The sequence below is a fragment of the Salminus brasiliensis genome, chromosome 11 (genome assembly GCF_030463535.1).
Source record: "Salminus brasiliensis chromosome 11, fSalBra1.hap2, whole genome shotgun sequence".
In the NCBI taxonomy this organism is placed as follows: domain Eukaryota; kingdom Metazoa; phylum Chordata; class Actinopteri; order Characiformes; family Bryconidae; genus Salminus; species Salminus brasiliensis.
The window spans coordinates 3984100-3999100 of NC_132888.1; the positions used below are offsets into that span (position 1 = coordinate 3984100).

At 39.8% G+C, this 15001-nt stretch overlaps 1 protein-coding gene across 1 annotated transcript in view; it reads left to right on the top strand.

Annotated features, from left to right (window-relative positions):
* epha4l (eph receptor A4, like) overlaps nucleotides 1-9763 on the top strand; it is a 55632-nt gene extending 45869 nt beyond the window's left edge. The window contains exons 12-18 of the mRNA XM_072691462.1: nucleotides 3154-3215; nucleotides 3857-4066; nucleotides 4380-4529; nucleotides 5237-5430; nucleotides 5792-5953; nucleotides 7293-8337; nucleotides 8445-9763. Coding sequence (XP_072547563.1) covers nucleotides 3154-3215; nucleotides 3857-4066; nucleotides 4380-4529; nucleotides 5237-5430; nucleotides 5792-5953; nucleotides 7293-7407 — 893 coding nt within the window. The 3' untranslated portion in view covers nucleotides 7408-8337; nucleotides 8445-9763. The remainder of the gene's footprint in view (nucleotides 1-3153; nucleotides 3216-3856; nucleotides 4067-4379; nucleotides 4530-5236; nucleotides 5431-5791; nucleotides 5954-7292; nucleotides 8338-8444) is intronic.
* Nucleotides 9764-15001: the final 5238 nt, after the last annotated feature.

Consider the following 15001-nt stretch of genomic DNA (forward strand, 5'->3'; position numbering starts at 1 on the left):
GCTCCGAAGTCCATCAAACTTTGTTAAATTTACAGCAGCTGCTCCTGAACAGAGTGAGAGAGTGCAGCAGAAAGCTCTGTGTTTGGAAGAAAGCGCGGCCGAGGAGAAAAAGTGTGGGGCGAACTCTCGCTGTGGCCTCATTTACATACTAAGATTTAATTCACAGGCATTTACATTATGCAAATGAAGCATTCAAATTCACCCTTCGCCGTAACAAAGAGCAGGACTCTTATAAGGGGGCTCTGTGCTTTCTGAGGGACATTTGAGAGATGAAAATTTGAAGCACTGATCATTTTTTTTATAGAGTGTGTTTGTGTGTGTGTGTGTGTGTGTGTGTGTATGCTGCTTTCGGCCTGTTTGGAAGTGTTCAGTATTCCAATCACCATCAAAGAGTCATAAATAATTAAAAGCCTTTGATGTGGCCAGCTGGTCGTAACCTGCACCGGGTTACTGAGGCAACTTTTAAAAGGAAAACAATCAAGAAAATATTCCATTAAATCAAGTTCAGGAACGACTGATCGCACAAATCTGTGAAAGACCGACTGTGAAAGTGACGCAGTTTTTAAGACTTAATGGAATAGATGAAATGGGAATTATGGGGGGGGGTGATCTGTTCACCTGACACACACATACACCATATAACTCACTGCAAGACTCACAAACACACACCTACACATACAGGTATGAGCAACACTTTTACACACACACATATCTTAACAACACACTTCATTAACTCACTGATACACACACACACACACTTACAGTCAAACTGGCCACAACAAAATATACTAATTATTACTTATGCAATAATATGCATTTTGCGTATTCAAGAACAACAACAACAATAATAATAATAAAAATAATAATAATAATAATAATAATAATAATAGCAATAATAATAATAGTATAGTTGGGGATGATGAGGTGGGGTGGTGATTATTCAACTTCCTGACCTCACTAATGCTCTTGTCACCGAATGCAATCAAATCCTCACAGCAATGTTCCTCCAAAATCTAGTAGAAAGCCTTTTTCTCTGGACAGTAGAGACAGTTACTCCAACAAACGCAGGATCAGCTCTTTTTAATAGCCTTAATTTCAGAAGAAGAGATAAATGAGCAGGTGTCCCAATACTTTTGTCCATATAGCATATGTAATTCTACTCACCTCTACTTCTATAATGGATATTTAATTCTATGACGTGATCATTTTTTTGTGTACAAATTATTTTTGAGTTCACTTTGGGTTCTTTACAGGGGACTATTTTCTGAGGACTATTTTCGGAGACCATTTATTACACATGTATTTTATTTATATATTAATTGTGAGGGAGAATATAAATGTAAATATAAACAGACAGATTGTCGTAAATTTAAAAAATGGCAAAAAAAACACAAGAAAACAACAAATAATGAGTGAATACAAAATGATAATAATGGAAATTATAGAAAGAAATGAGAAAAAGGACTTAAAGAGAGGAAGTTATTATTATTATATAGATTATATTGTTTCTGTGATATGGGATAAAGGGATCTGTGTGTGTGTGTGTGTGTGTGGACATGCTAGTGAGGGAGAGAGCTGTGATTCTGTATAGACGGGACTGAAAGTGGGTCCTGGATCTCAGTGTACCTGTTTTTCCAGTGTAGTTGATGTAGAGGGATGATTACTGCAGAAGGGAGTTAATGACTGGTTCCAGTCCCATAGAGATATGATCAAATCCTCACAGCAATGTTCCTCTAAAATCTAGTAGCACGCCTTTCCCCCTGGACAGTAGAGACAGTTACTCCAACAAAAGCAGGAGAAACTCATTTTAATACCCTTTTGATTTCAGGAGAAACAACAAACGAACAGGTGTCCACATACTTTTGTCCATACAGTGTAAACAGGCTGAACATTTTAAATATAAAAAAAAATGTAATGATTATTTGTGCTTCATTTCCCAACAACAATGAAAGACACGTCCTGTGGAGTTCACTGCCAAATTCAGACACTCACCTACACACACACACACACACACACACACACACACACACACACACATAGCCACACATAACAAATAATACATTTGCATCTTAATGCGGCAGCTGAAAAGGGGTGTGGCTGGGAAACGCAGGCAGGGAGGAGGAGGCGGGGTCAAAGGTCTGCTGCTCCACTGGCCCTCATGAGGAGCTGTCAATCAAATCTGACTGGGGGTCACTTCAGAGGCCAGCGGCAACAAAGATGGCTGACAATGCGTCTGGCTGCGCTTCCTTAACTACACTTCCTCCTTACGAACGCACCATTAAGCAGCTGTCAGTCAGCGGAGCCTCGTGCACCGGAGTGTGTGTGTGTGTGAGTGTGTGAGTGTATATCTGGTGTTGATTTCTCTGGGAACAACAAGGGGGTATTTTTTCTTGTGTGTGAGGGTTGGTGTGTGTGCCTTTCTGGGGGTGTGTATGTCTGGTGCTTCCTAGCTAAGTCTCTGGATAAAGCCAGAGGCGCTAAATTGTAGGCCTGTGGTCACTGTGTACACACACACACACACACACACACACACACTCACACATTACACATCTATACACGCACATTTATATAGTTAAGTATATTATATTTTTATAACTGTATGCAATATAACTATATGTTCCAACTACACTACATGTCCAAAAGTTTGTGGACACCTATCTAAATAATACTTATACTACTACTATTTATACTACTAATAATACTACTTGAAGATGTGCAAATGCACACACACAGCTTGTCTAGTCCAAGTAGAGAAGACCTGCCAATAGAATAGGACTCTCTGGAGCAGATAAACATGATGAAGCCATTGGCACCATGCTGCCTAATAATGCCAGGCGTGGGCTAGAGGGGTATAAAGCCCCCCAGCATTGAGCTGTGGAGCGGTGGAAGAACTGTGTTCTCTGGAATGATGGATGGTGGAGCTCCAAGTTGGGGAGTTGAGGTGCGGTCAACTCGGTGTGTATATCTAGGTCTTGTGGGGTGTTCCTGGTATGCAGTGGTCAGTACCTACCAAAAGTGCTCCAAGAAAGGACAACCAGTGAACCAGCGACAGGGTCATGGGCACTCAAGGCTCTCAGTGATGCGTACACAATATTAGGCGGGGGGGTTTTAATGTTGTGGCTGATCTTCTTCTGTTTATTTTTATTTTTACAGGCAAACCCATTATGATCATCACTGAGTATATGGAGAACGGTTCTCTGGATGCGTTTCTCAGAGTAAGTTTGGTTCTACTCTAATTAGAACTTATTTAACCAGCGATGCCACATGGTTCTATAGAGAACCGTTTGTTTAATAGAGATACATCCAGTGAGTGTTATTAAAACCTGCAACCTTCACACTCACACATCTCTGTAACACAAATGGTTCTTTACGGAACCAAATGTGGTTCTTTTAAAAGTGTAGAAATGATTTTGGACGATAATAAAACATGGTGTTATTTTATATTTATAATTTTTCATTAAAACAAGACAAGAAATTCTGTCGGAAGTGAAAATCATAATCTTCTAATCCATTAGTCGTTTGTATTTTCAGAAAAAACAGTTATTAATCGTATATTGATATTTGTATATATATTATATGTATATAAGAATTATATTATATTCATATTCTATTGATTTTGTGTTTATATTGATATTTATTATATTTATATTATTGGACCAAAAAAAAGTCAGAACAGTCAGAACAGCAGTCTCCAACCTGTAAATACAGAACGCAAGTGGAAAGACTTATCATTTATTATTGAACTAACTAATTAATCAGTTAATAATGTAATTTCATTACAAAATCATTTACTGTATGTAGTAAATTATAATTATGGGTATTTTTTAGCCTCTGATTGGTTCGTTTCATTTTGCAGAAGAACGACGGGCGTTTCACAGTCATTCAGCTGGTTGGCATCCTGCGAGGCATCGCTTCGGGCATGAAGTACCTGTCGGACATGAGTTACGTCCATCGAGACCTGGCAGCGCGGAACATTCTGGTCAACAGTAACCTGGTGTGTAAAGTGTCTGATTTTGGCATGTCCCGAGTGCTGGAGGACGAGCCGGAGGGGGCTTACACCACCAGGGTAAGAGAGAGAGAGAAGTTTGTCATTGTACTATCAATGTACTGTCTCATTGTTCTCATATGTACATTAAATACATTATTATTATTATTATTATTATTATCATTAATTATTTACTTTAATGTTTGTATTACCTTTGTTAATATTAACCAAGCTAATCATAGTCAGACTTTGTAGTTGCTTTTAAATTGTATTGATTTTAAATTTCAGATTTATTTATATATTAATATTTATATAATTTACATAACATGAATAATAATTATCGTCAGCACTGCATGTTCATATATAGGTGTAAACATACAACTGTCAATCACAGGGGGGAAAGATTCCCATTCGCTGGACAGCCCCAGAAGCCATCGCCTACAGGAAGTTTACCTCTGCCAGTGACGTGTGGAGTTATGGCATCGTCATGTGGGAAGTGATGTCATATGGCGAGCGGCCCTACTGGGATATGAGTAACCAGGATGTAAGTGCAACAGCACTTATTATATATATATATATATATATATATATATATATATATATATATATATATTTTTTTTTTTTTTTTCTCTCTCTAAAATATAATGTTCACTTATTTAAACAAGTGTACATTATATTTGAGAAATACTGCAACAGCCTGACATTTATACTGTAAATAATAATAATAACAATTATTATTATAAATTATAGTTAATAATAAAAATAATAGCAACAATACAAATATTATTATTATTATTTAAACAAGTATTAATTAGTATTAATATTATATTTTTGAATTAGTTTTTTATTTTGTAATTTTCTTTCTTTCTTTCTTTTTTTTTGCATGTGTGTGATATATATATATAAATGGAGATCATTGTAAAAATCTTTGTTTGCTTTCATTCATCTAATAAGATTTAGTCATTTTGAAACCTGCCAGATTCACATCAGCCTTTAATACGGCAAAATAATATACCCAAATATTAAATATAAAAAATGACAAAAATGGAGGTCAGTTAAAATGACAGAGACATAATAACTTACTTTAATAAGTATGTATTACTGGGCTGTAATATTCATTAAAACCCTGTATATTATTAATACATTTTAATATTAGAGGTTAATGTTCCCATAATCTACAGAACACTGAAAGCGCAGTTCACTTTAGCACAGTGGATGACGCATCTTCATACTTTTGACCTTGTTTACTAGGTGATAAAGGCGATCGAGGAGGGGTACCGGTTGCCGCCGCCGATGGAGTGTCCCGTAGCGCTGCACCAGCTGATGCTGGAGTGTTGGCTGAGAGAGCGCAGCGAGAGGCCCAAGTTCAGCCAGATCGTCAACATGCTGGACAAACTGATCCGCAACCCCGCCTCGCTGAAGCGGACGGGAGGAGAGACAAGCAGGTAACGACCATAAACACACATGCACACACACACACACACACACACACATGTACACACATACACACACACACATACACACACACATGCACAGTCCCAAATACCTTCTGGTAGTTTACTGAATTTACTGATCTGTCCACTGCTGCATTCTTTTATAGTTACTGTGGCAAAGCACTGTAATTTGCATATTTAATTTAGAGTGTTGAAAAAAATATATAAATTTGCATATTTGTAATTTTTAACTAAGCTCTGTAAAACTTATCCAACCCAGCATCAGCTGTTCTAAAATGAAACTGTTTCTATAACAACAGGTCAGTTACAGAATAACTGAATTACAGTAACGACCTGTATCATTTATTCACAGGCCCCGCCCATCCATGTTAAGCCACACCCCCTCCATAGAGCCACCCCCTTCACTTGGTTCAGTGGAAGAGTGGCTGAAAACTATTGGTCTGGAGAAATACAGAGAAACCTTCATCACAGCTGGACACAGCAACCTGGAGAGTATTATACACATGAATCAGGAGTGAGTGTCATTACACACACACACACACACACACACACACACACTCGCATACACATTGTTGCTGTAATGCAAAATCCTTGTATCTCCGAAATGTCAAGGAAAAATTAAGGGTATAAATATACAGCACTGTGTAGAGAGGTTTTAGGCCCCAAATCCTATCATTCTAGACCCCCGTCTCTCAGCAGTGAGAGGGTTTCTACTGCAGGAGCTCCAGATCTCATCAGAACAGATAAAGCAGGTGAACAGAAATCCAGTAAACAGGAGAAACAGGAGCTTCTCATTCTGAAGAAAGTAGTGAGATCTTGTCTGTGAGCTAGTCTGAAGAACGGAGCTCGGTTCCTCCAGGTTTCTCCTGGACGCCCCCCAGTCCAGCCAGCACAGCGTGGAGGATGTGTTCAACTCCATCAGCAGCAGCAGCAGCAGCAGCTCACCTGATTTACCATCATTAAGCCCTGATTTACCACCAAACCAGGTGTTGGAGAAATAGGATATGCAACAAGAGGAAATGCTACAACATAGAGAAAAAATAAATAAATAAATAATAAAAGATATTATATTGATATATTTATAATATTTTCTTAATTTACCGAATATATGTAACTTAGCTTAAATAACAGATATTGCTTTGTTGTGGTAATAATGTTAAGTCATTATTTATTTATTTATTTGTTTAAAATAAACACATTTTCTGTAACATTGATTGCAGCCATTGTTCTTCTATTTAACAACACTATAATAAAACCAATATTAATTAAATCACAGACATAATACCACAACTTTCTCTACAGGAAACTGCACAAATATAAACATAAACAATTGACCTGATTTAAATCTAGAACCACAGGAACCACATACCTCACCATAACAAATACTGCAAGGTCCCATATATACATTCACTCATGTGGTCCCAAAAGCATCCTGAAAAACGTAGGAACCACTTCTAATATCACAGAAATACTACAAGAACCATTTATAGGAACAATATTACAGGTATTTGTGTAGTTATTTGTATGGGTATAACCCAGCCAGCATGCTCATGTGGGGCTCACATGGACCAGGTGGGTTGCAGATGGACATGGCCTCTGAGTGGGTTGTTACTGGGACCCAGTTGGGCTTCCCAACTGTTACAACCCACCTGTATACAACCCAGATGAGGCTCATGTTTACCCCTCCTGGTCCAATCACCCACACTGGTGAGACCTTATTGGGCATCCATATGTGGAGCCAACATGAAACCCCTGGAAAGAACTTTTGGGCTACCCATACAGGCCCCACATGGGTATGTAATCTGAGAAGTTGATAAGTGCAGTTTCTCTAACAGTGTCAATGTCCTTTACAGAGATTTTGTCAAAATCGGAATCTCCTCCGCTGTCCATCAGAAGAAACTTCTGGGTGGTCTTCAGGAACTCCACGCTGGAATACAGCAAATACAAGCCAGGAAGGTTCCTGTCTGATTTCAACCAGGGAAAAGAAAATTCAGAACATCCACCAACCAACACGAACGATCATTTGAGGATTAAAGAGGGATATATAATAATTGACCTACTCATGCACTTTAATTTGATATGGACTGTAGGGGACAGTGGAATAGTGGCACTTTTGATGGATTAGCCTGTATCACCTAACGGAGAGGGACATTTCCATGCCTGTGGTCCCTAATGGTCTTCCTGGATGAGGATGTCTAATGTGGCCGGCTGCTCAGAATGAAGGCCGATTGCTGAATCTCTCAAGACTATTGATACTTTGAAATACGTCTGAATCTACTCATGGCTCTGGAGTCTGCAAAGTGCAAAGTTGTTTTTTTGTCCACTCATATTCTCATTGTCTCACGTCCACTATGCTATAGCAATGTGTGAACAGTACCAAGCAAACTACTGCTCGTAAGTAGTTACATGGCCTGGCAGATGCCCTCAATTGACCAATATTAGTGCAGAAGAGCCTGTTGTAATTCTCTTGAACTCCCAGACATGGATAAACAACAGTGGCATCAATGGGATTCAGACCCATGTCCCTGCAATATGGTGTCTCTACAACCCTCTTGTCCAGTTGTGCCACTCAGTCATCAGACAAGAGGCTGTTGTTTGTAAATGGGGAGCAACTTCGCCCCCTTTAGGTCATCTTTAGAATGGCATGCTTCTCAACGAAGAATAAGCATAATTTCCGTGTTCACTTGGTCCCTCAAATTCAAGCATAATCTTCAACTGGAATGTGCTTTCTCAAGATCCATTGTATCCAGCTTCAGATATATTGAACTGACTTTTGGTTTCATAAACAAAGAGATACTCTCTTCAGATGCAATCAAAAGCATCACTGGACTAAGAGGAATTCTATGAATCCATACAGTATGCTGTACACAGGTCATGGGAGGGGACAGGTCAATCCAGGTACGTTCTTCTAAGAAGTAGCTTAAGACTTCCATTCATTCAGAAGCAAAATAACAGCCAATCAGTTTCTTCAATTCCCTGTAATTTCTCTTTGTTTCTCTTTCCAGCAACATCTTTAATGACCTAAGGATGGCCTCCGCCTCCGCAGCCACTGCTCATCAATGTGACTGCAGTCAGAGGTCCTGAGAAATGCTCTCCATCGCACTGCAGTCCAGCAGAGTGCATCTGCCATCACTGTGTACTCTGTAGGCTTGGTTTTCCAAACATGTAATAAAGGTGAAAACAGGACCGTCAACAATGTCATTCAGTTAAAAATTCGACTTCAATGTCTGCTTACATTTGACCACAAATTTGACACGAAACCAGCCATGACATTAAAACCAGATGCCTAATATTGTGCACACCCCCCTTGTACTACCGAACCAGCTCTGAAACATCGAGGCATGGACTCCACAAGACCTGTGAAGGTGTCGTCATCATGGGTCGCATCATTGAGGCCTTGGGCACCCGTGAACCTGTGGTAGGACCGCTTCTGGTAGGCACTAACCACTGCATACTAGGAACACCCTACAAGACCTGCCTGATGTTTTGGTGGAGATGTTCTGACCCGGTCATCTAGAACTTCACAGTTTGGTTCTTCTCAAAGCGTCCAAAGCTTGACTATTTTTCCTGCTTCAGCACCTCCATCACCTTCGAAAACTGACTGTTCGCTTGCTGCCTAATCAATCCACTATCCCTTAACAGACCCCCGATAATCAGTGTTTTTCACACCACTTGTCACTGGTTTTAATGTTATGGCTAAACAGTGTGTATGTTCTGTAATGGTGATGAACTTTACTATGTGCCTGGAAAACCGCCCCTCATTAGCTCATTAGCTCATTTCTCATGTCTTTGTGTTTCTACGAAGTTTGTTGGTCTGTCAGATATTTCACAAACCCATTTGCCTTAAACAGACCCAGACCCAGATTAGGCCTAGTCCTGGATTTGGACTGTTCATTTTAATCTACGTCTTTTTTTTATCTGTGTTCAGAGGATGTTTTGAGGGACATTTCATAGATTTGTGTATTTCACCAAGCAAGTCTACGCAGTTGGGTTTGTGTATGTACATAAAGCAGTGTTGTTTTACTATAAGATGAACATAATTTGTGAAATGCAAACGGAACGTCTGTTTTATTCATATGCAAATGTGAGAACTGAATGTATTGTATGATAAGTGTGGTATTTTCTTTTAAAAGGGACACTGAACATAACACAGCATAATGCAATAACACTTCTTAGGTGCACTCTTATTATACGTGACTTGTTCATCTAGCTTGAATTCTTTCTCTTCCTCTTTCCATTTTTGATGAATTTAGGTACATGTAACTTATGAGTTTTATTTATGGAATTTTGTATCTAGTTTGTAAAATAAAGTTAAAAAAATACAGATGCTGTGTGGATCCTTGGACAGCCTGGTGTCAAGAGTAAATGAAACACATGTGACTAACAGTTCAATTCGGGACACACGGGATACGCAGTTCGTACATCTGCACAAAATATGGATTACACTCAGAAACCAAACCATCTGAACAGAGAATGTTACAAAGTAACCAGTGAAATTTTATTACCTCAGCCTAAACCTAAACTTACCCTACTACACCTCAACCTACTACACCTCAACCTACTACACCTCAACCTAAACTTACCCTACTACACCTAACTTACTACACCTTAACCTAATTCTACCTTACACCTCACTTACTACACCTAACTTACTACACTTCAACCTAATTCTAACCTAAACCTAAACTAAACCTACTATTCTTAAACCTAATTCTAACCTCAACCTAAACTTAACCTACTATTCTTAAACCTAATTTTAACCTTAACCTAAACTTAACATACTAGTCTTAAGCCTAATTTTAACCTCAACCTAAACTTAAACTAAACCTCATACACCTAAACCTAAACTTAACCTACTATACTTAAAAATAATTCTAACCTCAACCTAAACTTAATCTAAACCTACTATCCCTAAACATAATTCTAACTTAAACATAACTTACTACACTTATTCTAAACTTAACCTAACCTACACCTCAACCTAAACTTAAACTCAATCTGCTACACCTAAACCTAATTCTAACCTTAACGTACAATACTTAAACGTAATTCTAACCTCAACCTAAACTTAATCTAAACCTAGTACACCTCAACTTAATTCTAAATTTAATCTAACATTACCTTAACCTACTACAACTCAACCTAATTTTAACATAAACCTAACCTAATGTACACCTCAAACTAAACCTAACCTACTATACCCAAATCTAGTCTATCATCACCCTAAGCCTAAACTCAACCTAACCTACACCTCAACCTAAACCTAAACCTAATTCTAACCTCAACCTAACATAAACCTAACCTAATCTACACCTCAACCTAAACCTAACCTACTACACATAAACCTATTTCTAACCTTAACCTAACCTAAAATTAACCTAATCTACACCTCAACATACTACACCTAAGCCTAAGTCTAACATCACCCTAAACCTAAAACTGGACCTAACCTACACCTCAGCCTAAGCCTACACCTCAACGCTGCTGTTTTCTTAATTCTTCTTCATAGACACGAAAGGCCGGGTTGTGTGCATTTGGCAAAACAGCGCCACCAGTGGAGGTGAAATGTCGTTTCTTGAGCTTGTATAAATGTTCTGAACTTCTCGGGCTGACTGTAGTGGTGTGTGTACGAGTTTATGAGATCTTGTTGCACTGGAACTGCACACACCGTTTAATGTGAGTATATCTGAGTTTAAACATAAGAGTCCTCTGAAGAGCACAGCTTTACAAAATCAGCAACTCACTTGTCTGGAGTTTCGTGTTCCGCTGTTTAGATCATGTGTAGCCTTGGATGCCAGAAAGCATATTCTAGACTCTAATAGCATTATGATGCAGACTGAGTTCTTGCAGATGTGTGGGATTTGGCCACAGGGCTTCAGCCGAAGCAACAAAACCACCTTCTGCAACACTACAGCAGACAGCCTGAACAAAGACATGCTCCTTTTGTTAGTCGCTCTGGATAAAAGCATCTGCTAAGTTCCTTAAACAGAAATGGAAACCCTGCTGCGTTCCAGCTAGTGTATTTATCCTTACCTTTCACTACAGTCTTAATACTAAAGGGGCTTTAAAGGGTTCTTTGAGCGACGCTGTACAAGAACCTCTTTTGATCCCATAAAGAACCATGCTTATATTCGGGATGTATGAGTATAAATAAACTTATTAAGGTCCAAAGACTTGATGCAAATTGACTGTCGACAGGCCCAAAGCATTGGTTGATACTGCTCAACATTCTCTGCTCTCTATAAATCCATTCAGAACTAACTCTCTAAGTGTCTTTACCTTCTCCAAGTAAATGGTCACCCACTTATCCAAGCCGACTGGCTGACCACTGAGGTCCCCTCTACCTGCATCAAACCAGCTGCCACCCACCAGTCCGACCACCGGGCTCCCCCACCACCCGTGCCAGACCAGCTGCACACCCTCCTACCACTGCTTCCTGCCTAATGACCATGTTTACTGTAAACCAGCATTACTCTCATTACTCTGACCATCACTGCCATGACTATATTATGCTTGGTTCCTCCCAAGGTTTCTTCCTCTAGCTCCGATGGAGTGTTTCCTTGCTCACTGGGGGTCTTAGATCTTAGTCTTTCATGTCTTCTTTTGTTGTTGATTTCTAGTCTTTTTTACTAATTACTGATTGTGTAAAGCTGCTTTGTGAAATCAACAGTTGTAAAAAGAGCTATACAAATAAATTTGATTTGATTGGATTCTACTACCAGAGAATTGTCCGACCAGTTTGTACAGAAGTCCCTGTAGTTACTGAGTCATACACTTTAGTGTGTGATATTCTTTGCATCTTAAAGGAGTTAGTTTTTTAAGACTGTAGCTCATTATCCAGAAATCCAGTCATTAGACAAGAGATCAACAGCACATGAAAATCTAAAACCCCCCACTGAGCAAGCCAAAGATGACAGGGGGAAGGGGGATTTCCTCAGAGCTGGAGGAAGACTGGATTTGGATTTTATCCACAGTGCAATAAAAGCACAGTAGAAACTTACTGTAAAGGTTACTTAAGGACCTAGGGCCTTACCTATGGCCTCCTGTAGGAACTCAAGTGTCCCTCAATGTTCTTAGAGGAGCTTGAAATAACTTCTTCAAAAAACCCATTCGAATAAAAGTTCCTACACAGAGCACACTAAACCAGTGTTGTACACTCTAAAAAGTAGAAGATCCTTGAGGTACTTTTGGAGGTTCTTCAAAAGGAAACTGTGGAGGAACCTCAAATTATGTTTTTAAGGTTTTCAAGACAAAAGGGTTCCTTAAAAGTTCCTCAATGCACTTCAAAAGGTTCCTCCACAGTCAAAAGATCAACAGCACATAAAAACCTCAAACCCCCCCAGTGAGCAGCTAAGGGCGACAGGGGCAAGGAAACACTTCCTCAGAGCTGGAGGAAGAAACCTTGGGAGGAACCAAGACTCACAAGGAGGACCCGACCCGTTCTCCTCTGGTCAGAACTGTTATTAAATTATTGACAGAAAGTCACTGTACAACCACATAAGACATATGTTCTTCTGCTCAGGTGTGCTGATCTAATCATAGTAGTGATGGTAAAGATAATATTTAATAATTCAGGTAATGATAATAATATTGATGATAATTAGAGTATTATGGTCTCCATATTGACTTGTCTTTAGTCGCATCTAAGATTAGAGGTATCGGTTTAGTCTATTCTGTCATGGTTTGTCACCAGACAGAGGCAGAGGTACTCGCAGGACATTCTAATGCCAGACAAGAAAACAGAACAAACAGAAACCAAACAAGCAAAGCTTACTAAATAAACACAAAAATCCCATAAACAGTCCAAATCTACAAACCGTGAACTGCCATGGCAGTTAAGTACCCCTGAAAGAAAGGGGTACTTATATAGACACTAACAAGAGACTCACAAGGAACACCTGGGACTAACAAGGGGGCGTGGCTACAAAGGAGACACTGGTGGAACACTACGGATGTACAACATCCGGAGAATTCGACTCTTCCTCTCTAGAGAGTCACCCAGGTGCTTGTTCAGTCTCTCGTCACTTCCAGACTTGGCCACTGCAGCTCTCTTCTGGCTGGTCTCCCTCTGCGCACCATCAGGCTCCTGCGACTTATCCAGAATGAACGGATCGTCTTCAATGTTCCTAAATTCAGCCATGTCTCTCCACTGCTGCGTTCTCTCTTCACTGTAGCTTCCTGTAGCTGCTGCTCAGGTCATCAGATTCAGACCCCTGACTCTGGCCTACAAAGCCAAGACTGGACCAGCCAGCCCCTCCGTACTTGATGGCAGTGGTCAAAAGCCGATCTGCACCAAGAGCCCTTCCAGCTTCAAGTACGGCTCGGCTCGACCCACCATCCTTTAAGATCCACGGAAGACAAGCGTCCAGGCCTTTTTTCTGTCCTGCACCAAAGTGGTGGAACGAGCTTCCCCTGGGTGTCCGAACCGCAGATTCCTACGTTCGCTGTCTTCAAACCCAGACTGAAGACCCTCCTCCTCTTCTGAGAGGACTTGGACGAATTGCAGAGTACTATGGTCACCTTATTGACTTGTGCTTAGTAATGTCTAAAGATTAGAGGATCTTTGAACTATTAGTCTATTTAAACTAGCTGAGGTTTTTCTTGGGTAAATAGCAAAGCACTTTGGTAAGTCTGGATAAGAGCGTCTGCTAAATAATGGAGGGTGTGTAACTGAATGTGCTGTTAGGAGAGGTAAAGCTAGAATATGTGACTTATTCTGCTATAATTTTTGAAATACTCTTTACTATTAATAAATCTAATTTACATTTAAGGCATTTAGCAGAGGCTCTTATCCAGAGCGACTTACAAAAGTGCTTTGCAATTTACCCAAGAAAAACCTCAGCTAGTTTGAAAAGGCTAAAACTGCTATTCACTATTCGCCCAAGTACTCTCGGAGGAGGTGGGTCTTCAGTCTGGAGTTTACAGCGACAGCGAGCGATTCTGCCATTCGGACACCCAGGGGAAGCTCGTTCCACCACTTTTCCTATCCCAATCAGTTAAATCCCTACCCAGTCAGTTCATTTGGACCGGATGTGATCTGTGTATATGTGAATAAGTGTTGTTTCATGGCATTTATCTTCTGTTACACACTTTAAAATGAAGGTGCTACAACAGGTCCTTTGAGCGATGCCATAGATGCCATTTCTGGCTCCATAAACAATCATTTTAATAAAAGAGACGAATTAGAAGAACCTTTAACTTAGAAAAAAGAACCTTTAAAGACACTTTGTTAAGTATTAAAAGGTTTAAAAACTTTTCTGAGCACACACACCCCCAGAGAGGTGAGCAGCCAACTCCAGTGCCCAGGGAGAAGATAGGGTTAAGGGCCTTGCTCAAGGGCTCAACAGCGGCAGCTTGCCGAGCCTTGGTATCAAACCTACAACTCTGTCATCAACAGCCCAGAGCTCTAACCTTTGAGTTTTAGAGTTTAGTGTATATTGGTTCTACAAATGAGGCGATGTGACTGGCTGGCTTATTTGTTTATTTGTTTATGTGTTTGGGGGATTTGGGGATTTTTTGTATAAAGAGCTGAAAGTAGAGACTTAAAAATATATATTAGCTT